This window comes from Schistocerca cancellata, chromosome 10 (genome assembly GCF_023864275.1).
Source record: "Schistocerca cancellata isolate TAMUIC-IGC-003103 chromosome 10, iqSchCanc2.1, whole genome shotgun sequence".
Classification (NCBI taxonomy): Eukaryota; Metazoa; Arthropoda; class Insecta; order Orthoptera; family Acrididae; genus Schistocerca; species Schistocerca cancellata.
In genome coordinates, this window is record NC_064635.1 from 120599252 (window position 1) to 120626581 (window position 27330).

A 27330-nucleotide genomic window follows, 5' to 3' on the forward strand; every position below is an offset into this window, starting at 1 on the left:
TGCTCCACAGGCACAGCATCAGTTTTTAATTCAGACCCAAATATTTTTTCTTTTGTTGCTTTCTGAATTGCTTCCATTCTCACATCCATACTCTTTTGTGGAATTTTTTCTATAGTTTGGGCTGGTAACACACTCAATTTTTCCATGGTAATAGCAGACCTAATTTCAACTTTGGTTGGGGATGCTGGCCACTTCTCTTCTTGTGATTGTTCAGCTGATTTTAATTCAGCTTCAGGAGCAAGTGATTCAGTTTTTGGTGGCAATGGTTTTATATTAGCTTTAGCTTCTCTATCAGCAGGCCCTGGTGGAATTCTCTCCACTTTACCTGTTGGAGACAGAGTACTCAGTTTTTCTTTGGCATCTGCAGAATGACTTGCTGTTTCGTCCAGTGGAAGAGTCAGCTTTCTACCTGTAGGATGAGCACAATGTTTCATTTCAGCTTTGATAACAGTGTCCTTTGCTTCTGCTGCTTGCAATGGCTCTCTAGTTTCTTCTTTCATTTGCACATTCTCTGTTTCTGGAGGACTTTTCTGTGATTCATCAGCTTGCACTAGTGTGCTCAGCATTTCCTTCCTGGCACTGGAATGAATTTCAGTTTCCTCCTTTACAGACTGAACACTGAGCCTCATTTCAGGTCGTTTTACTGTGTCTTTTGTTTCCACAACAGCAGCTTTCTGCAGCTTCTCAACAACTGTTTGCTTTCTTTTCAAAGGCTCAGTTTTCTGTTCCATTATCTGAGGGATACATTGTTCTGCATGTATCGTGCTAGCCTTTGGTTCAGTGTGCCTTGGAGGTGCCTTTGGTCCATCTGTGGAACGTTTACGTTCAGGTACTGATGCTGAAGTTTCACATTTTTGTCTGACAGATGTCACCACTGAAGTACTTTTACTGCGGTCTGTTTCCTCAAATGATTCTCGAGTTGGTTCTGGAACAATCTCCTTAGGTTGACCCGCTCCTGCACTCACTGTTTCAGCTTCACTTGCTTTTGTATCACGTTTACTAGATCGCTCCGAAGTCTTTGATTTAACATCTGCCTCAGAAGGTGAAGTTCCTGTTTCATTGTCATTCTGTGGCATTGGAGTTTTCTCCTTGTTTTCTTTCAGACCCTTTTCTGATTTCTCCTTTGATGTCACCTTTACTGTCTCTGGCACTTTTCTACTATCAGAAGGAGCATCAGCACCCTCAGTATTCTTTTCTTTTACTACAGTGTGCTCTCTCTTATCTCCAAGAGTTTCTGAGATAATTTTTAAATTTGATTCAGGATCGTTCTTTTCAGCTACAGCCTTTTTAACCATCTCTTCAACTAATGGAGATATGTCTTCAAGCACCGCCACACTTGACTTCGTTTTGTCTTCCTGTCCCTTGCTGTCAATCAAATCTGGTTGCATTTTATCAGCTGATATAGAAATGTCTGTCTTTGAGGGTTCTGTCAACATAATGTCTGTATTATCCATTGCAGAGGGTTGTATATTTTGTGATTTTTTTGACACAGCTTCATCAGTTTCTTTTGCACCTGCCACTGAAAGATTTGTTTTTTTAGGTTCCTTACTTTCAACTATTGGAGAAGAGACATTTGCCTGCTTATTAAATGCTGACATTTTCTGCAAAACATCTGATTCACTCTCAATTACAGTTGATGGTGGTTTCCTTTTACCAATAGTTGGTGATGCTTCCAATGAACTTGTGGACGGGCGATCAATATCTACAGTGACCTCACTGGTCTCCACTTTATCCTGCTGTGATGTTTTATCCTTCTCTTTACTGATGCTTGAAGCTGGGAGTACAGAATTAATTGTGCCCGATTTATTTACTGCAACTTTTTCAGGAAGCTGACTTTTTGCCTTCGGCACGCCATCGGTTTTTTGTTTCTGTTCCGAAGGCAGTAATGCTTCGGAGACAACTGGTGCTCCTTGTATGCCCCTACCTTCCGGTAAATCAATGGAGGACTTAGGTCCAGGACTGGTCGAGAGGTTTTCGCCCTCTTCTGTTCCTTTACTCCCTTGTACACTCTGAATTTTTTGAGATGAAGTTGCATCTACTTTGACAGATTTCTCAACCAACTTGTATGCAAAGTCTTGAGAAATTTTGTCAGAGACCTTTTCTTCAATTGATTGACGATAAGAGCTTGATTTCTCTGAATATATTTCAGAAAGCTCTTCAGAATCCTGTGACTCCTCATCACCGTAAGCATCCATCAACTGTTTCAGAGCTCTAGGTGCAACGATAGAGGGCTTTTGTTTATTTAAAAATGATCCTGTATTTGCAGCTGATGTACTTTGAGGCCTTTCTGCATCAGCTGTCGGCAGCTTTGTAACAGATGGCTCTACAATTTGTGCTTTGAACGGCGATTTCTTAATTACCGAGTGGTGCTCTGTTCTACTTATTTCAGCAGTAACAATTTTCTTTTCCTTGGACAAGCTTTCAAGAAGTTTCTCTCCTTTTACAGTCACTTGTGGTTTTACTATGGTAGCGGCTTTTCTGTCTGTAACATTTTGTGATATGTCCAGACACACAGGGTCCACATCAGCTGGTTTTGTATCAGTGACTGTTGAAAGAAGAAACTGTTCCCCTGTAGCTATTTCCTCCAGTGCATCTTTTTCTTTAAAAAACTTGCTGACTCCTGCTTCCACACCACTCTTAAGCTCCTTGGTAGGTGATGTTACTAGAGTTTCTGGTTTTTGGGTGAGACTGGCTGTTTCAGTAGCTTCCTCACTAGATACCTGTTGAGTATCACATTTTTCTGAGGAATCTTTCAAGTCTTCCTTCAAGAACTTACTCTGCGACTCTTTTTCGACACCTAACACTGAAGGGGTTTCCAAACTTTTCTGCTTCATTCCAAACATCTGCACCTTCACAGTACCTTGTGCTTTGGGCACAGTTGAGACCACTTTTGCTACTTTTGCACTATCACTGCCTTTAACACTGACCCCATCTCCCGCACTCTTCCGCTTCTCAGCAGTTTTAATACAGCTCGGCTGCGAGAGTGAGGGTGCAGCCTTAGATGGCAACGCCTGTTTCTCCTTAAATGAGAATTTCACATCTGACTGCTTGGCAGCTGTTGTGTCACTGTGTAAACTACGGATTGATGGCTTCTTAGCACCACCAACTACTTCTGCAAATCTCTGCACATCTGGCTTTTCTTCTCGTGCTGCACTGGCCGAGAAATCAGTCATGGATACAGACTTTTTTAATGGCGAATAACTTTCTGGCACAATTTCTTTCATTTCTGGAACTGAAGGGCTTTTACGGACCAATACACATGACGGCGTACTTTTTTTCGGTACATATGTGCCAATTTTTTTGTCTACAGATGGCTGACGTTCGCCGCTCACTTCCGTCCTCTCTTCTGTGGGTTCTTTCTTTCCGAAATTTATTTTCTGGCTCTTGTCGCTGCCCCCAACAGGTTTAGTGCCAAGCCCCTTCAGTGCTGAGGAGGCTCCTGCGCTAGTGTTTCCAACAGACTGGAAAGGAAGATTTGTTAACTTTTTCTTTTCTGCCAAAGAAGGTGGAGTACCAAAACTTATTTTCTTCACCACTGGCGTTTGACGAGTTTTATCCACTGCTGACTTAAGACCTTGCGGTTGCACAGGTGGTGATCTACTTGGAGCCGGACTCAATGATAACTGGCCACTCGGTGGTACCGAACCCTCAGGTGGAGGCACTTTTGAGGAGGTCTGAACCTGTGATGTTTTAGAGGATGAACCACTAAGAGGTAACTTCAAAACACCACTAGATGACGGTTTTACATGTTGCTCGGTTTGTGTTTTTCTGCTCTGTTCTCGAAATGGAGGAACCTTGACAGCCATCATCCCTACTTGTGACGACTGCGAAGCTCCTGTCGATGACCTCGAAATCTCTTTCTTCACAGTTACAGACGAGCTGCTGTGACTCTCTGTTGCTCGTTTGGGTACAGAAGGGCTAGAAGGGGTTTTCACCACTTCAGGCCTACCTACCACTTTCAATTTTGGAGTCATCTGTGCTGTAGTGGGTTCAGCTTTACCTTGCACTTCCAACTTTGTAGTCGTTTGTGAAGTTGTGGGCATTCCAATAGTTGCTTTTGAAGATGAGGCATCAGATGGAGTCCTCTGAATACCAATTTTCTGGATCTTTGTTTTCGCATCTGCACTCAGTATGGCAGAAGGTGAAGACCCACGGATGTGAACTGATTTTAGCTTTCTTTCTGAAGTTGGCATGTCCATTTTCTGACCTCTTCCCTTGCCTAAATCTGTTATAGAGACCAAATTCTTCTCTGCCGCAACGGCTGCCGAGTTATTTTCCGGCATTTTCTTCGGGACGCCAAGTCTCTTCACGTCTACATTTGCAGGTTTTCGCATCTGTGGTGAAGACGTCAGTGGAGCAGGCATCTCAACTTTTGTCTCCTTCACAGCAGGGCCGGAATTGTCCCTAATAGGCTGCATGCGTTGAAGTGTCTTCTCTGCCACAGACGGTTCCACCGTAGCTTTTTTCAACACTTCTTGACTGGCTGCTGAGACTGCACCCTTGCCGACTGCTTCATGAAATGAGCTTTGTGCGGATGTTTCCTTCTGGCTTTCCAAATTCTCCTGCTGTGGGGCAGACTTCACCTCAGCTTGACTTTGTAATTCAGTTTCAGAATTAGTGTCATTTTCAGCAGACGTGACAGCTAATGAATCTTCACTTTGTTTCTGCTTATCCTCTTGCACTTTTATACTCTTCCCTGAGGTACAATCCTTCGGGCTCTTTTCCAGACGGGAGTCCTGCCTCACGGCCATTTCGACAGGCGCGACCTCCTTCATACTCTCCTCCAGCTTTTCTGGCATCATCTGCACTTCCACAGTGTTACCTTTTGAGTCATCTTTAACAGTGTTGTCTAGTCCCTCTGTTTGCTCATCTTTTAGGTCTGAAAACCTCTCTCTTTCACTTCCTTCAGAAGATGGGGCCATAGAAGAATCGAACTGCTTCTCAGCTTGAGGCTCCTCTGATGCAGGCTTGCTTTTCTGCACTGCAGTTTCCTCTAAAGGAGGATGAGATACAACTTGACTGGTTGGAGCTCCAATGGGCAACTCACTTCTTGGTGTAACCTCTCTGTTCACTATGTCACCTGAATTGGCTAATTTTGATTCTGAGGAAACAGCTGATTTTGGCACACTACTGGCATGGGCAGGTGCCAATGGGGAAGTCTGGCAGTCATTTTTCCTAGTCTTGAGTACTCTAGGCGTAGGATCTGAAATAGGTTGCTCTAAATTGACATCGGCCTTTACAAATGGCACCTTTCTCTTCTCGGAGTCCTCGGCAAGGTTCTGATCTGCAGGGAGGCGTTCACCAACAGATGAATTTTCTAATCGTTCTGTGGAACAGAGAGAAGTACTCGCTTTGGTGGTGCTTTGAAGGAGAGTTACTTCTTTAGCCTCAGTATCAATTTGGACCCCGGCACTATCCTCCACCGATTTCTCTCCCTCAGAAGGGATATTGTTCTTCTTTTCCTCTATGGGAGAGCTAGTGTTTTCTGTTTGACATAAACTGACATACTCGTCAGCTTCAGGTGGTGGTGAGGCAGTTTCACGAGTTGCTATTTGTGGAGAGTCTCTGCTTTCACTGTCAATTCCGATGCCCGGTTCTTCGACTGCTGGAGGGTTGGATGAAACAGGTCTCAGCTTAGCAACTGGCTTCGCTTCTGGTAAAACAGATTTTAATGATTTCAGTTCCGACGAGGTTTTTTGCAAGTCATCTTGTGAGGGCTCAACACTAGGAACAGTTTCTGTCAATGGAGCAGAGGGCTGCGAGACCTCGGTGCTGAGATTTGGATTCTGTTTGCCATCTCCATCAATTACACTGGCGGTTGTATCCGATTTTGAAGCTGCGCTGCTTGTATCACTAGGTGTGTGTCTACTATCCACCTTAGTTTTTGGAACTGCAGCTGAAGATTTATCTACAGTTTGCAACTTAGTTGCACTTGGTGATTTCACCTCAGTTTCTGCAGACTGCGAAATGCTCCTTTTTACCTGGTTCGATGAAGGACTGGGCTCATCTGATTCTGCAACACTTTCCAATTTCTCATCTGATGACTGTTTATATTCTGGTGTTGTAGACGGTTTTGCTGGACTCTGGAGTTCAGCCCCAGCTTCCCCCAACTGTGGCTTAGCCAGAGAGGAGGAAAGAGAAGAGTGTTTTTCTGCTGGTGGCAACGGAATGTCATATGGAGCCAAGTCAAAGGGACTAGATGGTACCTTCCCTTCTGTTTGAGAAGATGAGTTTTCTGCCTGTGAGGTTCTACCTGTTGGCGATCTCTCTCCCTGTTTTACAGTTGCTGAACTTGGCTCTGTACCCTTCCCAGTTTCTCCTGGTATGGGAATCTCTTCTACAGACACGTCCAGCGACGGGGCAACATCCAGTGACAGTGAAACATCTTTCTTTCCAGAAACCGGCTTTTCTGGTGGAAGAGGAACGCTTGCAACATCAGTGACATTAGGAAAAGTAGATTCTGAAGCAGGTGGTGAAGCAGCTTGTACCTTAAGTTCACGAGGTGCTGGAATGCCAGCAGGCAAAGGAATATCAGATACTTCAATTGTTTCCACAACATTTTCCAATTTTTTCTCTGGGGTTTGCTCACTACTTCCAGAAACTCCAGTCCTATGGGTCTCATTCTCATCAGTCTGTTCTATTTCCCTTTTATTCTGCTCTGAGGTATCTCTGTCAGAAGCTCCAGGCTTCAATGTCTCAGGCTCTTCTGGTTGATCTGCAGCCTTTTTCTTATGGAAAGTGGATGCTCTCTCAGGTAATCTTGCTGCAGATTGTGCAGAGCTGCCACTTTCACCTGTCGGGTGTTCCACTGTTTTCTTCAGACCAGTTTTTGACAAGGTGAACGAAATCGGTTTATGCGAAGCGGGTAGTTCTGGCCCCTTCACAGAAAATCTCGGTGCCGGTGAAGGCATCCTACTACTGTGTGCAGACACTGGTGGCTGAATGGTTGAAATCTGAGGTCGTGGTGAGGGCACTGGAGGCCTAGCTCTATCTGTAGGTACAACCGCCACTTTTGCTGCCGACTGCACATTTTGTGAAGTTTTCGATAAAGTTCCCTGCTCAGGAGGCAGCGGTATCGATAGCAAGGGCACTGTAGGCCCGGCAGCAGTTTCACTGGACAGGCGCCGCTTCACTTCTGACGGTCCACTAGAATCTTCCACAGTCAGAGGCCTCTTAGAAGGCAGCTTTAGTACGCCTGTAGCTTGCGGATTTAATGTGGCTCGTTCTGAAGGAGATTCTGTCCTCTGAATATGAGGTTGTGACCTAGCGAGTGAGCTACTGCTCTGGGAAGCTCCCTGTGCCACCTGTGGCTTCCCTGCAGCATTTCCTCGATTCTCTCCATCTATTCCGCCACTCCCTTTGTGCCTCACATTACCTGAAACTCCAGGAACTTTGATGTCGCTTCTCGAACTTCCAACAGGTGAAGACAACTTTGCATTCGCTTCCGAAGTTTCTCGTACGCCAGAAGGTCCAGCACCATGGTGCCTCGTGCCGCCCTCTGTAGACGAAGGGCCAGCTCTGGTGCCAGACGGTAGTTTGTGTGCCGAAGAGCTGCTAGATATCCCGGCCCCACCCTGACCTCTTCCAGATGATGTAGTAGACGTACTAGAGACCCCAGACCTCGGTGTAGACGGTACATCTCCACTTCTGCCTTTACTTCCTGTAAACTGTCTGTTGCCACTCGAAGACACATTGTCTCTCTTAACTACTGATGACGAGCTCTGTGAAATACGACTATCTGGGCTGGATTCTCCAGTACGTGGCCTCTTTCCTGTAGAGCACTCGACTTGGCTGTAATCTTGAACTGATTCTACAAAATCTCTCCTCCGACCCGAACTGCTGGGCTGCTCCTGAAGTGCACTGCAGATCGCACTATCTTGCCGGTTACTGGGCCTCGTTCTTAACAATTCAGTCTCACTGCTCGGTTCGGCCATCCTCCGCACGATCTCTCCTCCTTCGCTCGATTCTGCCGCCGCACTCTGCACCACCTCATCCCGGCCGACTCCACTGGGTTCTGCTACAGTATTCGATACATCTGGCACCTCTGGCATCCTGACACTGCTTACAGAAGGCTCGCTCGGCTCAGCGGCAATCCGTACTACGTGTTCGCTACTCTCTGTGACCGCTTCGTGGGATTCCCTTCCACCATAGTGCTCCGATGAGCCGTCGGAATCGTGTCTGCTCCTCGATTCTGTGGCGGACACCTCAGACTGAGTGCATTCGTCTCCCTGAGTGTCTCCAGCTCTGCCGGTGTCACTACTCTCTTCTCGAACCAATTCGGGGACCCTCATCATTCCTCTCGGTATTCCAGACTGCGTACATTCTTCTGTCTGCGGAACTTCGGCATTCGTGTTTACTGCCGCATCTGCGTCCATCGCTCTCGACTGTGTACACTCGTCCGCCTGGGCCGATTCGGAGATTCTCACAGAAGGTGTGCTAACAGCATTCAGGCTGTCAGCGGAACTGCTTCCTGGCGCACCCTGTGCAATACCGGACTGGCTGCATTCACCAGTTTCAATCTGCCGCGCACCAAGTTCGTTGTCTCGTGTCCCTGACTGGGTGCACTGACCATCTCGAGTCTCAGACGTTGGCAACTGCTGCACAACATTCTCATCTCTCGTGCCTGAGACAGAGTTATCAGACTGTCCTGGCAAAACTGATATGTACACTTCTTGGCTCTGTCTAAGCGGTCGCTGGACAATTCCTAAAAAGAAAAAAGAAGAGAATCACTACAATTACAATATGTAACTTTATAGGAGTGTTTTTAATGCTGGCACTGCACTTAAAGCAATTTGTTCGCTAAACAGAAACTTGTTATCAACAGACTGGAAAGAAGACTTAAGAGTACAACTGGGCAAAGTGAAGTGTGAAAAAGTAACACAAATATACTTGGCTTTAAGATTTAGGTTATAAACATCAACAGATTGGTTCTTCTACAGAAAGTGCCACATCCTGCATTGAAAAGAAAGTTAATTTACTTGAAGCCTCAATAACTCTTGTTGGTTTCTGGTTTTAGTTTTAAGAACTGATCTAATGACAGGTACAAGTGAGAAAGTAGTGGTGCAGAGGTAATGAAATTACTCGTCAATAAATGATTTAGGCTATTTTTTATGCATTCTAATAGTTTCATAAAGACGCATAAAAACACAGCAGTGTGAAATATTATAAGCAAGAAAGATCACAAAGAAAAGCTGGAATCCCCAGATTACCGCAGCATGCCACCAGCGGATGCAAAACAAAATTCCACAGCCCACTGAGGCAGTTTAGTATCGTGTGTTATTTAATTTTCGGCAGAAGTGGAACTGTTGCCACTGTGTCAGGCCATTTAAAATGACTTTTTTTAGTTCACAAACTCTATAGACACAACTTCTTATCTGTGAAAAATGCACTGCCAACAATTTGGAGACTTCAGAAAGGAAGGAGGAAAAGGAAACGAAAATTCACGGATTTGGAAATGACATGTGATATTACTGTTGTGGAGGTTTAGCCATGGGTAAAGCAAGTGGTAGACTTTGGTTTATTGGAAGAATACTAGGGAAGTGCAGTCAGTCTACAAAAGTGCTTACAAATCACTCGTGTGACCAGTTCTAGAATATTGCCTGTGTATGAGACCCTACCAGGTAAGACTAACAGGGGATATTGAACGTAAAAAGAGAAGGGCACTGCAAAATGTCACAGGTTTGTTTAATATACAGGAGAATGTCACAGGGATACCAAACGAACTGAACTGACAGACTCTTGAAGACTGACGTTAGCTATAAACAAAGTTTCAAGAAGTGGCTTTAAATGATTATGCTAGGTATATACTACAACCCTCTATGTATTGCTCACACAGGGATTGTGAGAGTAACATTAGAATAATTACTGCAGGCACAGAGGCATTCAAACAATCATTCTTTCTGCACTCCATACATGAATGGAACAGGAAGAAATCCTAATAAATGGTACAGTGGTATGTGCCCTTTCCTATGCACCTCACAGTGGTTTGCAGAGTAAAGATGAAGATATAGTTGTGATTACAAATTCAACTCATGTTTACAAAGAATGTGACAGTATGAACTCACTTATCAGTATCGTACTTGCCAACTTTTGAAAAGGACAATCAGTCAAACCCACACACGACAAAAAATCTAATGATTTTTGACATATCCCAGCCTGACAAAAATAATAATACTTCTGTGCTGCAAAATACAATAGTTCATGCTTTAAATAGTATACATCAAATAAATCACATCTAATGACATCATAGGCCAATGATTTGTAGGTGAAAATAGGGATCAAGAAGAAATCCATGTTAAACAGGAGCAGCCTTGGTGAATACTGGTTTGGAGCGTACATAACAGGACTTCCTTGATAAATTAAGCAGGCATGCAATAACTGAAAAAGGCTTTACACAATAAAACTTGTTTAATGTAACACAGGCAAGAAATAATATAATCCACACCGCAAATCACATGCCAGTTCACCTTTAAAATAATAGCTAGCTGCAAAAAGTCTTGAGAAAATGTTTTTCATAACAGGGACCAGAATTTCTGGTTTTCAAAATAGAAATACACTCCAGTGATTCAATGGACATGGATGATCTGAACTCTCTTCTATTTTTTCTTCACAATGCTGAAAACATGTTGACATTCTGCTATGGGGTATGATGAGAATAGATAACATTACCCTAGAAATTCAGTTAAATTTAATAAGTCCATCAGCTCCACAAGTTCTTAATATTTGTGGCCAACTGGAATCATTTGCAGCCAAAGTGTCATCCACTTGAAGTGCTGTGAACGTCTTCTGAACCTCATTAACTACATCATCTGTAGTTTCATTCTCTTCCTTGCATAACATGACGCGAAACTTTTCTGGAAGGAAGGGGGGCAGGGGGGGGGGGGGGGGGGGGGGACTCATCATTGCTTCTTTGATTTTGAATCAAGCAGTACTCAACTTCAAGCAATGACGAGCTTTCGACAATTTTGGGCTTAAAAAACTTGGTGAACAACTGCTTTAGTAAATGCATTAGAGGTTCTAATAAAAAGTAAATTTGGGGGGGCAAAGACTGACGGGCAGCATTCAATTTGTCAAGTACAAGAATAGTCATGTGAAGGGAAGTGCAAAAGGCACTGTTCAAGTTAGATGACAGGAGCATAAACAATTTTTCCTCGCATGCTGTAGCAGAAGTCTTACTTTTTAGTACAGGTTTGTTACATTTAGAAGAATATGCTACTCTTTTAGGAGGATGTGTAGAATCAGAATCAAGAATTCTCTTCTTCTGACACTTTTTGGATCCACTTAGTCCAACGCTAGGTATTCTGAAAGATGTCAAGCTTGTGGAAATGTTTTGGGTACATAATATTGTAGTGATTTGAGAATTTCTGTGTAAACTATAGAACCACTCAGCCTTCCACCATCTCGAACACACAATATTATGGATATGAGTGTAGGATGGTATAATCCTACCTACTGTGCATCACGTTTGTGTGTGCATGTTTAAAATCAGTTGTGGGAAGAAAGTAGACGTGGCGGACGAACGGCACCAACAATTACCTGTTGGGCAATCCATAGATGTTTTAGTGAGTGTGTAAGGGAGAACCGTGGAGTTTATATGTAGCTCTGTGCTTATTGGGTTGTTGACTATTGTTATTAAAACAAAGACAGTTGGAAAAGAGCTCGTAAAAACTTTTGACATAACCTTGCTATAGGCAAGACTTATTTTCTGATTTACATTAAAAAGTTGGCTTTGATACCATAACTTTTCTTAACTGTAATTTAATTTGTTTCAGACGTTCGACTGTACGAGGGACTTACAAGAAGTTATATATTTATGTTGAAAGTGAGAGTTTTGTTGTGTATGGCAGTCAAATACATCGTTAACTGACGAAAACCAAAGTTCGTATATCTACTTATTTCATAAGTAGAAAGAGTCTAAAAATTCCTGTACCAAGCGTAATTCGACAGAGAAAAAGTCATGATGGTTTCCAGCAGCTGGCTATCCAGTAAAGTGACTGCAAATTCCAAGTAAGTCACCTCGTAAAGAAGCGGAAGGTGGTTTGGGAGGATAAACCGAAATAACCCAGATTCACACCCACACTTTAAGTCAGAAACGTAAGAATGTGGCGACTTGTGGGAAAGGACTGAGAACACAGGAATTTTAAGTGAAGAACGAGAAAAGAAGCTGTTACATGTTGCCATAGAAGACTAGGGAATTACTCTGAGAAATTAGAATAAGTTCAACTATCCAACAGAGCAAAATTTAAATGGAAAAATGGTGAAGAAATGAAAAATTCACAATGATAAAAACAGCAAAGATGATTTCGACGTATTTGTCTAAGAATACGCATAGAACACTTCAACCAGGAAGATCCAGTGTGGGCAGTATACAGCTCTCACACAGACCGCAGTGACACAGAAACCAACAAACATCCGACGCCGCCGGCACAAGATGGTGTTCGCCAGTGCTGACCTGCCTCCACATCCACTTACCTACACAATGTGAATTCTACGCCGGGTGAGCACGAAACAAAACTTGATTACTTTAGTAAGACGTTGAGGAAGATACTGTTGAAAGCAAGAGTTTTATTGTGTATGAAAGTAAAATACATCATGTTGTGTACATAGTTCCGCGTAGTCAGCGCATACACAACTTTCCCACTAGAGCACGCCCCGCTAAGCACAACAGCGCAGGCGCAGCCCTTGTCTGTCTCCGCACTACGAGATGGCGCTGCCTTAGAGACGGACCAAATTCTGCTTCTGCCGATCCGCGTATTAATATGTAATGCAGCCAATGAGATTGCTGCTAATGTAGAACCTTTTCTCCTCGCGGATCCCACTCACACAGTGATACCTGAACGCGCAAGGTATTATACCGAGTGTACAGATCTCCGATTAGTCAGTCTGCATTTGTCTGCATTAGTCTGTACCAGTCTACATTTGTCTGTACCAGTCTATAGTCAAGTTTCAGTCTGCGCCTAATAAGATTACCATATTCCTGTACATAGCCATGAAGATAAATGTATAAACACTTTGTCAAGTATCAGAGATATGTGAGAATAAGATTAACGGAACCAAAGGAACTTCAGATTGTCAATTGTAAACAGCATCCAGAATCAAGTTACGTAATGTCTATGCTTTTTATTATTTTAATAAATGTGTGTGAAAATTAATCAAGTTCTGTTTAAAGTTGGTCACCGTCAATCTGTTACTCTAAGCGTGCTAGTGGCTTTTTTATCGTCTGACCTAACGGCAGAAGATAAACACGCCACAATAAGACCACGAGACATATTGCTGACACTCGCCTACTTTGTTACAGCGACAAGGCAAATAATCTGATGGTGTGTGTACCGAAGGTCTTACAGTAGGCACACCACACATCATTAATTGACGAAAAACCAAAGTTTGTATGTCTACTTATGAAATAAGTAGAAAGAGTCTAAAAATTCCTGTACCTAGCGTTATTCGATGGAGAAGAAGTCTAGAGTGTTTCCAGCAGCCGGCTATCCAGTAAAGAACAGTGGCTTCAAATTCCAAGTAAGTCACCTCGTAAAGAAGTGGAAGTGGTTTGGAGGAATAAACCGAAATAACCCAGATTCACACTCACACTAAGTCGGAAACGTTAGAATATTATTTCCTTCTTGAAGAAAGAACGAAGCGCATCCCACTGATCCAGTTGTCTATAAAACATCTGCCTAAAGATAACCACCTGGTACCTAACCTAACCTAACCTAACCACCTGGTACATACATGCTTCAGAATTTTCTTTGCTTCTTTACTGCACAAGTTCTGAAATTTCTAAAAGCATTATTTTCTTTTGACACTCTGCTTTAAGAAATAAAATATACCAAGGATCTCATCCACTGTAATGGTAATCTTCCAGCTCCTTTTCAACTGCAAGATTAATCAGATGGCAAAAGCAACCTATGATGGCAATACCTGGTTTAAATTACTTTGGATGTGCTGAAACACCATTTTTGTGTCCTATCATATATAGTTGGCCGTCCATTACTTTCCTGAGGGGCCGGTGCAGACGTGAAGGGGTTACGATGTGCTCCCACACAATATGACGATCCTCCCTCGTGCCGGATCCTCGACATCGAGTATGCCTGCCCTCACATTCTGGTGCAGAACATCTGACCACTGTTGCACAAGAATGCCCCACAAATCTGGATACTGCACGATTAGACCAACCGTCGAAATTGACGCTAACAGTGAGGTCCCTTTCACACGAGTATGCGGCACATCCGTGTCCTTCACAGTGACCACTCGACACCTTTCTCTGTTCGCAGTCCTTGCGTGCCCTACAGGCCTGGCAACAACCCTAAATACAAAAAACACTAATGCACTCTGTTGGCTGTTCTACATGTCACAGAGAATTTTAACTCTACTCATTTACATATTGTCGATGACGTGTACGTGTGCAAAGTTATGCTCACATCAGACTGTGTCTGCTGAGTGTCTCACATTTTTTGTCAGGCAGTGTACTATTAAGGGTGAGTAAACTGTAGAGATAAGGGGGGCAGAAGATTACATATCAGAAGCGGTCTTTGGCAAAGCTACGCAGATTCATAGCAATTCTAGTGATGAAGTCCCAAGTTTATTCAAACAAAATTTAACTGAAAATTGCTTAGAAATGAACAGCACACTCGCAATGTCTTCCCACAATTAACGATTCCGCACATCGTCACAGAATGTACAAAAAGTGCTTAAAATCATTCTCGTGAACCTCTATGTTCTGTGGAATCCTTATATTATACACAAGGAATTTCACTTGAGAAAACTGTAAAATTGTTAGACAGAATTGCTGCTCAGTACTACTTTTTACTTTCAGCACACAAAAATTTCAGTACTGCCACAGGCGCACACAACTGCAGTGTCCTAACTTTCAAAACTACTACTTCCTTTTGCAGGGGAGGTGTTTAGGGTAGGTTGGAAAGGTGAAAAATGAAATACTTAATCAAAAAAAGATTTACTTCATTCTCAGCAGTAACTATACTCCGATTTAAATTACTTTGTCATCAATGTGTCTAGGAATCGAGTGGCAGAGATCAGATACCAACCGACTTGTCATTTCTCGGGCACCACATACTCACTGTGTCGCCAGTTTTGTAAGCACGGGCAAATCCCTCGTGAAGCACGACTGGGCACACAATGGCAACAGTGCCCCCTGCTACTGCCGTCTGTCATTCACAAAGTTAGATGAATCTGAGTATAACACAGTGCAAACCGTAGAAACTCATTTAGAACTAGTCTGCTGTAACTGATACGATTTTATATATAATCGTGACAAAAGTATTAAAATACAGTAAAACCACATTTTTACAGTCATGCATTCTACACTTTCTCCCTTTTTATATTCATTTTCCTGTCCCAACAGCAGTCCTATGCTCTCAATACAATGCTTTCCCATTATTATTAATGATTCCCTATTACAACATTTCCCACAGTTTCCTTTGATGCTATAGTGATCTTTAACACTGGTTTTCATACAGATACCTCCAAACAGTGCTTTGTATTCCTTTTCAAAGTCAGCCTCGAAACAAAGCAGAAAATGCAGACTATGTGCAAAGTTATTGATCGTGTAACATAACATTAGCGTGGCAAGCGTGATTTTCACTGTCGGTGTGTTGGGTCACTGCAGCCTGTATTATAGGTTGGCAGTGCTTGAAACGGTGGTAAAGCATGATGAGTCACTGCCTTAATGATAATCACAATCTCACAATAGCGACTCTAGTAGAAATCTTCCTTCTGCTCATTGTGTTGTATTACAAAAGCTTTAATTTAATTTCACAGTTATTTATTCAAACCACTTTTGAAGACAGCCATCTCTACCCCTTTGTGGAAAAAGAAATATTGAAAGCTTCATGTTGCATGTAGCGAACACTGGGAAGACATGGGTTAACTGAAACTGAGAGTCACATATGCACAGTATTTTTTACAATAGCAACAAATAAATGTTTTCGAAGTAGGTATAAGGTCCAAAATGGCATTCCAGTAAGTGTGTAAAGGACACTCTCACAAAAATACGTTTCACTTTTTTTACTTCTGAGCAGTTATGTAGAGTATCCTGTTAACATTTTTGTAAAAACAACTTCCTTTCAGAAGCAAATGAGTACTGATAACAGCACAAACATAATTACCCGAGTTTGCAGATTGGTCACACAGCAATGCTGAAACCCGTGATGATGCAGCTGCTGAAGGACGCAAGGTGGTGGTGGAAACGCCTCCTGAAATTGGTAGCTGGTGGCTTGTCGACACCAGGGGGGACACAGAGCCAGATGCAGAGCCTTCGTCACTCCCATTGCCAGTTGTCGAGACCACTTCTTCGGTAGCAAATATCTCCAACAGTGAACGTTCGATCCTGTTAACATAAGATCAGCAGAAGCCCTTTTTAAAAATCAACAGATGTTTGCATAAATAATTATTTTCACAGATTAATGCACGAAAACAAATTTTTGAGGATCATCATAACAATCTTTGATCATTTATCTAGTGACTTAAAAAGACAGGGGAAAGGTAAATCAGCAAGTTCCCAAATATCCAGTTGTGGGTTATTAAATTTGCGGATTACTTGTGCATAGGTCAGAGAAAATAATAAAAATCTCTGCCTGAAGTTTACTCTCATAATTAAATCAAATATTTTCATTATAATACACCCTAATGCGTATGACTCTCACTTTACCACCAAAAAGTGTATATGACACTGTTCCATTGCTGGTCATTCCTAAAATATTTTTCCATTTTTCTCATTTTGTCTTCAGGTAAATGTGGAGATTCTACCCTATAACTTTGCCTAGTTAGTAAAAGATGATAATTTTCAACCTGTTGTTTCTGACAAGTTATGTGTAAGTTATGTGGCAAACTTGCAAATCTGACATGACGCTTGTATTGCAAATCCATTAAATAAATGAGAGTTTGTTGTGCGTAAACTCATTGTTCAAAATTCCTGGATGTGCATATTGATCGGAAATCACACATCACAGATCTTCTCAGGCACCTGAGTCCAGAAATATTGGTTCTACATGCAATTGCTGAGCCTGGCGATGAAATTATTAGAAAATTAGCTTACTCTGCAAATTTCCATTCACTGGTCCCATGGATTAATTTTGTGGGGGCAATTTCAAGCACAGACACAAATTATTATTCCAGAATGAGATTTTCACTCTGTAGCGGAGTGTGCACTGATATGAAACTTACTGGCAGATTGAAATTGTGTGCCAGAATGAGAACTCAGGACCTTTGCCTTCCACGGGCAAGTGCTCTACCAACTGAGTTACCCAAGCACGACTCACGCCCCATCCTCACTGCTTTACTTCTGCCAGTATCTCGTCTCCTACCTTCCAAACTTCACAGAAGCTCTCCTGCGAACCTTGCAGAACTAGCACTCCTGGAAGAAAGGATACTGCGGAGACATGCCCTAGCCACAGCCTGGGGGATGTTTCCAGAATGAGAATTTCACTCTGCAGCGGAGGTTCGCAGGAGAGCTTCTGTGAAGTTTGAAAGGTAGGAGACGAGATACTGGCAGAAGTAAAGCTGTGAGGACGGGGCGTGAGTCGTGCTTGAGTAGCTCAATTGGTAGAGCACTTGCCCGCGAAAGGCAAAGGTCCCAAGTTCAAGTCTCGGTACCAGCACACAGTTTTAATCTTCCAGAAAGTTTCACGAAGTATTATTGCATAGAAAAATGCTGCACACTTCACGCAGGCAACTGTTTAAAAATTAAGGCATACAAACAGTGTCACAACAGATCTGTTCTGTTATGAAGTTTGTTTTGAAGACTTAGACACAATTTTAAAATAATAGTAGCATTTGTGAACTGAGCACTATAGTCCACTTAAAATTATTTGATGGGTGACATTTCACATGTTGGAGGTATCTTCCTTCGATTAGAGCACTCAACATCACACCCAAACTGTTTGCCATTGACAAACCGCCACAACAAATGGTCAGTTCAATCCCGTTCCTTGTCTGGCTTTTTTTTTCTTGTTGTGTTTGGATCCCAAATCCTGGGTCCAGCTCTTATTTCACATTTTATTACATGTGATAAACACACGCAAAACAACAAACACAAAACAATGGTTACAAAATAACACAAATTTCATACACACCACTTGCCAAAGACTACTGGATCCTTTTGCACCAGATGCAATTCCATTTCACATATTCGATAATTGTCATCACAGAGATCGGCTTATAGTAGGTAAACTTCATATGGCATGAAACCGAAGGCAGCAAATAATTGTTGCAACTGGTTCTATAGACATAACACTATAAACTGAGGGTCTTAAATAGTGTAGTGGTAAAGATACAGTCTGAGAGACAGAAGGTCATGGGTTTAAATCTCTTCGGATGATATCTTTTTTATTTTAAAATCTTTATCAACATTATTATTATTATTATTTTCAGTTAATTGGTTTCAGGGTAATTTCTTTTATTTTTAGTCTTTTGTCACAGCATTTTCATAATTGTAGTGACTTTATTTGCTTTGGTTTTTCTCTCTATCATTCTTTTTTCATGTAGAGTGTGCTGGTGTCACCTGTAACTTGTAAATGACTTCCAACCAGGACCACTTATCGGTTGGTACCATGTCAGCTTCCACACCAAAAGTGAGATGTTACAATTCGCTTTTAGCACTGAAGCTGAATTTTTTTTTCTGTCTCGAGTTTGCTCATGCAGATCAGCTTTAGTCACCGTGAGCAAAGCAAGCGCAATTAGTAGTTCTGCCGCAGACTGACCTTCGTTTTCTTGGATATGTTGCACATCAAGAGGTTGTGGTTAGGTTACAACACAAGTGTAAATTCAGAGTTACAAAACGCGTTGATTGGCTCAGTTCAGTCACTGGTCATTTAAAATCAGCTACGGACAGAGCATCTCACATTCCTGTCATACCTGATGGCAGCAGCTTCCAACAGTGCTCCGCATTACAAGAACAGCATTTTAGTACTTGTGAAGTAACCTGGTTTTGTGTGTAGCCTTTAACCGAGTGGTAGCTGATGTGGCAACATTGTAGTGCCAAGTGACAGATGTCAATCATCAAGCAATTTTAATTTGATTACAGTAACAAAAATAGTCACTATAAACAACTGAACTGTACTATTGCAAAGAAATAAGCAACATATGTGGTCATAAAAAGGTGTGATAGCACCCTTGTGAATTAAAACTGCTGGCCAATAACGAGAAATTTTAAAAACAAATTGAAATCGTCCCTGTGAATGTATTGACTTTCCCTAAGAATTAATTCATTGCATTCTTGTCGGGTCGGCAGCCAGGCTGTTCTGTTATCTTGACTTGATTTTTCTATGGACCATCTTCAGGTGAGAATGTTGTCTGCTAAATCTCACCATAACTGATTGCTGGCACAAACAACAGAGTTTTATACAACGTGGAAAACCAACAGTGCCTGTGAGAGAAATTATTGTCGTTGCCCCATAACAGTAAGTGAAGGCACAGCAATCCAGGGATGAAAGCTGGCTGAAACGATGAATCGCTATGGAGTATGTGCCTCCTTGTCTGAGTTAAGGACCGTTGTTTTTTAATTTAAGATAAAACAGGATTCCTTATAGGAAGCTCTCGTCTCTATTTATAATTTTATATGCCAGTCTAATTTCAATCAACTTCTTTAAGACACAGTCCCAATGCAGCTTATGCTATCTTGTATACAGAAACTTTAAGCTTGTGTTCATGCACAATGACTATACTGACAAACTGGCTACACTGACCTTTGCCAAAACCAGCAGAAGACGTATATAGCTCAGTTGCTCTCCTACCATATGATGGTAGCATACCTTCAAGGATACGAAGGATTTTACAAAGACATAATATTAAAGTGTATTTCAGGACTACGAGAGAGCGGCATTTACAGAATCCCTTGCCATTGTGCTACACACAATTACTACAACCTGAGGAATCTGTGGTGGAGGAGCACTACATAACTTGTGGACACAGAATAATGTACATTGAGACACAAGTAGTTGGTGCAGTGTCTCACTATTGGGACCCTACCTTATAGGAATCGACTGAAATTAGAGTGGTAGATAATATTTACAAATAGAGATGAGAGTTATTCTTTAAGTAAAATGTGGAATCATGTTCTATTTCAAATTAAACAAGTCTTCCGCTAGGCTGGCAGAGGCATATACACTGTAGTGATTCACAGTTTCTCACAGCTTTCATCACAGATGCGCTGTATGTTCACTTTGCATCGCAAGGCAGCAGCAAGAATTTATCTAGAAGGCACGTTAGTTCTCCATGATGAATAAAAGTGCAACTGTTCATGGCAGGAATCAGTTCTGGCAAGGTTTAGTGAATAGCGATCTCACCTGAAGATGGTGACCAGATGGAGCATTGAAAATTCATGTGAAAACGACTGTATGACCAGGCTGGAGACCTGACAAAAATATAATGAAATTATCCCTGGTTGGTATTTCTAATCCACAAATGAATATCTGAGAACGAAGTATGTATATGGTTAGAGCACTTTTTTTTAGATTAACAAAAATCATATATTCCAGCCTACATTTTCTATTTTTCTGTAGAACAAGATAATTTTCTAAAAATGCAAGTCTGTAAAAAGCCATCATTTAGCCATGTTTTCACAGAGAAAATGTCTCTTGTATGTAAATCTACAGACATGGTCTACATCGTGGTGAGCTGTCATGAGTATGGCCCATTGAACATGTAAAAGACTAAACAAACTGACAAATAACAATACTTTTATAAACTAGACAAAATTTTACTTTCTTGACAACATCTGTCTCATAGACTAATCTATTATTATATGATTCTATACACAAAGTCATGGGTGACTGGAATTCGAGAGTAGGAAAAGGGAGAGAAGGAAACATAGTACGTGAATATGGATTGGTGGTAAGAAACAAAAGAGGAAGCCACCTGGTTGAATTTTGCACAGAGCATAACTTAATCATAGCTAACACTTGGTTCAAGAATCATAAAAGAAGGTTGTATACATGGAAGAATCCTGGAGATACTGGAAGGTCAGATCGATTATATAATGGTAAGATAGAGATTTAGGAACCAGGTTTTAAATTTTAAGACATTTCCAGGGGCAGATGTGCACTCTGACAACAATCTATTGGTTATGAACTGTAGATTAAAACTGAAGAAACTGCAAAAATGTGGGAATTTAAGGAGATGGGACGAATAATCTGACTAAACCAGAGGTTGTACAAAGTTACAGGGAGAGCATAAGGGAACAATTGACAGGAACGGGGAAAGAAATACAGTAGAAGAAGAATGGGTAGCTCAGAGGCATGAAGTAGTGAAGGTAGCAGAGGATCAAGTAGGTAAAAAGACGAGGGCTAGTAGAAATCCTTGGGTAACAGAAGAAATATTGAATTTAACTGATGAAAGGAGACAATATAAAAACGCAGTAAATAAAGGAGGCAAAAAGGAATGCAAACGTCTCAAAAATGAGATCGACAGGGAGTGCAAAATGGCTAAGCAGGGATGGCTAGAGGACAAATGTAAGGATGTAGAGGCTTATCTCACTAGGGGTAAGATAGATACTGCCTACAGGAAAATTAAAGAGACCTTTGGAGAAAAGAGAGCCACTTGTATGAATATCAAGAGCTCAGGTGGAAACCCAGATCTATGCAAAGAAGGGAAAGCAGAAAGGTGGACAGAGTATATAGAGGGTCTGTACAAGGGCAATGTAATTGAGGATAATATATGAGAGACATGATACTGCGTGAAGAGTTTGACAGAGCAATGAAAGACCTGAATCAAAACAAAGCCCCAGGAGTAGACAACATTGCATTAGAACTACGGATGGCCTTGGGAGAGCCAGTCCTGACAAAACTCTACCATCTGGTGAGCAAGATGTATGAGACAGGGGAAAAACCCTCAGACTTCAAGAAGAATATAATAGTTCCAATCCCAACTAAATCAGGTGTTGACAGATGTGAAAATTACCGAACTATCAGTTTGATAAGTCACAGCTGCAAAATACTAACGCGAATTCTTTACAGACGAATGGAAAAACTGGTAGAAGCCGACCTCGGGGAAGATCAGTTTGGATTCCGTAGAAATGTTGAAACACGTGAGGCAACACTGACCCTACGACTTATCTTAAAAGAAAGATTAAGGAAAGGTAAACCTACATTTCTAGCATTTGTAGACTTAGAGAAAGCTTTTGACAATGTTGACTGGAATACTCTCTTTCTAATTCTAAAGGTGGCAGGGGTAGAATAGAGGGAACGAAAGGCTATTTACAATTTGTACAGAAACCAGAATGAGATTTTCACTCTGCAGCGGAGTGTGCGCTGATATGAAACTTCCTGGCAGATTAAAACTGTGTGCCCGACCGAGACTCGAACTCAGGATCTTTGCCTTTCGCGGGCAAGTGCTCTACCATCTGAGCTACCGAAACATGACTCACGCCCGGTCCTCACAGCTCTACTTCTGCCAGTATCTCGTCTCCTACCTTCCAAACTTTACAGAAGCTCTCCTGCGAACCTTGCAGAACTAGGCAAAGGTCCCGAGTTCGAGTCTCGGTCAGGCACACAGTTTTAACCTGCCAGGAAGTTTTTGTACAGAAACCAGATGGCAGTTATAAGAGTCGAGGGGCATGAAAGGGAGTCGAGGGGCATGAAAGGGAAGCAGTGGTAGGGAAGGGAGTGGGACAGGGTTGTAGCCTCTCCTTGATGTTATTCAATCTGTATATTGAGCAAGCAGTAAAGGAAACAAAAGAAAAATTTGGAGTAAGTATTAAAATCCATGGAGAAGAAATAAAAACTTTGAGGTTTGCCGATGACATTGTACTTCTGTCAGAGACAGCAAAGGACTTGGAAGAGCAGTTGAACAGAACGGACAGCGTCTTGAAAGGACGATATAAGATGAACATCAACAAAAGCAAAACGAGGATAATGGAATGTAGTCGAATTAAATCAGGTGATGCTGAGGGAATTAGATTAGGAAATGAGACACTTAAAGTAGTAAAGGAGTTTTGCTATTTGGGGAGCAAAATAACTGATGATGGTCGAAGTAGAGAGGATGTAAAATGTAGACTGGCAATGGCAAGGAAAGCGTTTCTGAAGAAGAGAAATTTGTTAACATCGAGTATAGATTTTAGTATCAGGAAGTCGTTTCTGAAAGTATTTGTATGGAGTGTAGCCATGTATAGAAGTGAAACATGGACGATAAATAGTTTGGAGAAGAAGAGAATAGAAGCTTTCGAAATGTGGTGCTACAGAAGACTGCTGCAGATTAGATGGGTAGATCACATAACTAATGAGGAGGTACTGAATAGAATTGGGGAGAAGAGGAGTTTGTGGCACAACTTGACAAGAAGAAGGGACCGGTTGGTAGGAAATGTTCTGAGGCATCAAGGGATCACCAATTTAGCAGTGGAGGGTAAAAATCATAGAGGGAGACCAAGAGATGACTCCACTGAGCAGATTCAGAAGGATGTAGGTTGCAGTAGGTACTGGGAGATGAAGAAGCTTGCACAGGATAGAGTAGCATGGAGAGCTGCATCAAACCAGTCTAAAGATTGAAGACCACAACAACAACAACAACAACACACAAATATATAGACTCAGGAGCAATTGCAATTGGGAAGAGGGGAGATGGGGATGGGCAGGGGGAGGGGAAGTGGGGGTATAGTTTGGCATGTCTTGTGACATTTGAGTGCTGGAAAAACAAGAAATGCAACATAATTGCATTTGATCAGAGCTTCACTTTGAGTGTGCTGAATGCTCAGGATACTCCACGTACCTCCAACGTTGTGCATGCACTGGGTGTTCGACACGCCACTGTTTAGTGTATAAGGAATGAGCACCCTTTATATTTTTATAAAATGAAAGTGAGAATTACTTCTTTTTATATAATTGCTCCATTGCCATCAAAATATTCATCTACAAGATTAATACACTTTTTGTGAAGGTTTGTTTGGAAGAAGTGAAACTTCTTGCAGTTAGACCCCAGTGTCTGTCAGATGAAAACCTTGAAAAGCCACAAAAAAAATTTCTTAAGGTGGTTTCCAAGCTACTAATAGAAAGCCCATGTATTCTTTAATGGCTTTGTGTACTACCCATGCATTAACTAATAAAAAAATCAAAACATTCATTTGACAACTTGAATATATTTTTCAGGCGGAATCAGTATCAAAATCTGACTGACTAAACGTTTTACATCAAATCCCAAATATCTACTTGAACTGTTGAGAAGTACATGGCATAGAACTTCTCCAGAAGGGACTTCATGGTGTGGTGTACAGCACTGCAGTCTCCCAGGAGATATTGCAGGTGATGTAAGCACATCGATAGGAGACCCCGCTCCACCACACGATGCCCCAGAAGTACAGAAGGCATATTTCGACTGACTGACAAAAGAAGGATGTACAATACAAAAATGTACAGAAAAAAAACAGGAATACAGCAGTATTATTTGCTTAGGAATGAAATAAATAGGGAGTGCAGGGAAGTCAAGGTGAAATGACTGCAATAATAATGGGAAGAAAACGGAAAAGGAAATATTGTCAGAAGAACAGATACAGCATACAAAAAAGTCTACATCATATTCTGTGACAAAGTCAAAGGTAAGAATGCTATGAGAGTGACACAGGAATTCCACTGTTAAAAGTCAAGGTGAGGACAAACATGTGGAAACAGTATCCTAAAGGCCTCTACGAGGGGGAGGAACTGGCATAACATGATAGAAGAAGAATTAAGACGTCGACATCGAAGACACAGGGGATTCACTATTAGAGTTTATCAGGGAGTTAGAATACTTGTGATCAAAATATGGTGGAAGGTATTGATACCACTCCTTTGGAATTTAAAAAATCGTTGGAGGAAAAGATAACCAAATGACTATTCAAGTTGGCCTAGAGTCTGAGAGACTGGAGATACACTATTAGACTTTCAGAAAAATATCATCCACAATGCTCACAAAGAGCAAGAGCAGATAAGTGTGTGAACTATTGCACAAGCAGCTTATGTGGCCATGCATCATATTACTAAGTGTGTGGGACAGGATTAACAGGGGATACTGAACATATACGGAGAAGGGCAGCACGGGCACTCACAGGTATGCCTGACCCATGGGAGAATGCTACATTGATGTTGAAGAAACTGAACTGGAGCACTCTTTAAGATAAACATATACTAACCTGAGAAAATTTACCAACGAAGTTTCACGAAGCAGCATTAAATGACGACTCTAGGAACATACTATAGTTCCCTACGTGTCACTCACATAGTGATTGTGAGGTCAAGATTAGAATAATTACAGTATGCACAGGCATATCATTCTTCCTGTGTGCCATATGTGAATGGAATGGAAAGAAACCCTAATAACTTGTACAATGAGACGTACCCTCTGCCATGCATTTCACGATGCAGAGTATGGATGTACATGTAGATACTGGCACTAATATTATACAGAAACGCCAAAAGGAAAACTGAGTAGCAGATAGGCACAACAAAAAGACTTTCGCAATTTTAGCTTTTGGTTGTTAAGGCCTTCGTTACACACACACACACACACACACACACACACACACACACACACACACACACACACACACACACACAGAGAGAGAGAGAGAGAGAGAGAGAGAGAGAGAGAGAGAGAAATTGCAGTCTCGGGCAACTGAAACCACACTGTGTGTGTGTGTGTGTGTGTGTGTGTGTGTGTGTGTGTGTGTGTATTGCTGACGAAGGCCTTAATGACCAAAAGCTATATAGTTGTGCCTATCTGCGACTCACCATCTCCACTATATGGTGAGTATGAACTTTCCTTCTCATAATACTGTTGCATTTCATCCTGGATTTTCCACTGTTTGAAAAGGAAAGGTGAGTGTGGCAAAAATATTATACACAAAGACTAAAAGGAAAACCCAGTGTCTTTCAGATCATTATCAGTTTGGCTTTAGGAAAAGTAACGCACCAGAAATATTAGTAATATACTATGTTTACTAAACACAAGGAGGGAACATAAATAGAAGACCGAGAAAAAGTACTTAGACGAAAATAAGTATGCAACAGGATGAAGTCTTCTGCTCCTACTTTTCAATTTATATATCAAATAAGCAATGAGAGAGGAAAAAGAAAGGTTTACAAGTGAGATTGCAATTCAGGCTGAAGGGATACCAGTAAGATTCACTCATGACATTTCTACTTTCAGTGAATGTGAGGAAAAATTGTAGGATTTAGTGAAAGAAATGAACACTTTACAGAAAATGGATTGAGAGTAGACCAAAGAAAGTAACAAGGTATAGCAGAAAAAAATTAGTGAGAAACTTAACATCAAAATTGGGGACCATGAGGCTTATGAAGTGAAGGTATTCTGCTACCACGGAAGCAAAATAAAACATGACTAACAAAGCAAGGAAGATATACAAGTAAACTAACAGAGGCAAAGCAGGCATTCCTGACTTAACGAAGGCTGCTAGTATCATTTGAGGTCAGAATTTCTGAAATGAACGTCTGGACCACAGGATTGTATGCAGGTGATTCACAGCCTGTGGTGAAACTGCAAAAGAAGGAAATCAAAGTGTACAGGATGTGGTGTTATAGAATGGTGAAGAAAGTTAGGTGGGCTGGTAAGATAAGGAATAAGGAGCTTGTTTGCCAAATATGTGAAAAATATTAATAGGAAGATGGAATAGGATGATAGGGTGCGTGTTAAGACATCAAGCAACAACATTCCTGGATCCTTTAGGAGATAAAAAGTGTAGGGGACATAGATAGGAATACATCCAACTGATAACTGAAAACATTGGATGGATTAGATGAAGAGGTTGACACAGGAGAGGGAAGTATGGTGGGCTGCATTAAACCAGTCAGAAGTCTTATGGGGATGCGTAAACAAATGAGTACAAGCTAATGAAACAAATATTTCTGTATCTCTGGAAACAGTCAATGATAGCACAGATTACTGATACAAGAAAAGAATAGAAAGAAATAAAAACATAAAAAATGCTAATAACAATAAGAAATATTTAAGGATAAAATATTAAATTTATAAGGCTTTCAAGGAAAGAAAAATATGAAATCAGGAACAACAGAGACAGAAACGGACAATATGGAGAGAAGATGAAGGAGTATTGTAAAAATAGAAACAACAAAAAAAGAAGATGAATTCAAGTTGTTACACAATCCTTGTTGGTCAATACAATGATTTAAAAAATCTTACACCCAGTATTTGAGCAAACTGGCTACTCACGTGTTGTTGTTGGCTTCTGGGGCAGTAGTGCTGTCTGGTGGAAGGCCGGACATATGCCGGATGCCGGCAGCAACTACCGCCGGATCACCATCCTCGTCTCCCCGCCCGAGCAGCTGGCTCGATAGTGACTGCTGCGAGTCATCGGAGAGGAGTGCATCTGAGCCA

General features: G+C 41.5%; 1 protein-coding gene across 1 annotated transcript; it reads right to left on the reverse strand.

Annotated features, from left to right (window-relative positions):
* Nucleotides 1-30: 30 nt before the first annotated feature.
* Nucleotides 31-27309, reverse strand: LOC126106181 (microtubule-associated protein futsch-like). The gene is made up of 4 exons (XM_049912418.1): nt 27166-27309; nt 16122-16342; nt 134-8704; nt 31-92 (listed from the first exon to the last, which is right to left on the reverse strand). The coding sequence occupies exons 1-4, from the start codon at nt 27216-27218 to the stop codon at nt 31-33; spliced, it is 8907 nt and encodes a 2968-aa protein (XP_049768375.1). The 5' UTR covers nt 27219-27309.
* Between the last annotated feature and the right edge of the window lie 21 nt (nt 27310-27330).

What these genes read in the sequence shown, in the direction of transcription:
- LOC126106181 (XM_049912418.1), bottom strand. Translation starts at nt 27,218, where the DNA reads ATGTCCGGCCTTCCACCAGACAGCACTACTGCCCCAGAAGCCAACAAC. An exon ending in CCAGAAGCCAACAACAACAC is followed by an intron (nt 16,343 to 27,165) that starts GTGAGTAGCCAG and finishes TTATGTTAACAG; the next exon opens with GATCGAACGTTCACTGTTGG. An exon ending in TGACCAATCTGCAAACTCGG is followed by an intron (nt 8,705 to 16,121) that starts GTAATTATGTTT and finishes TTTTCTTTTTAG; the next exon opens with GAATTGTCCAGCGACCGCTT.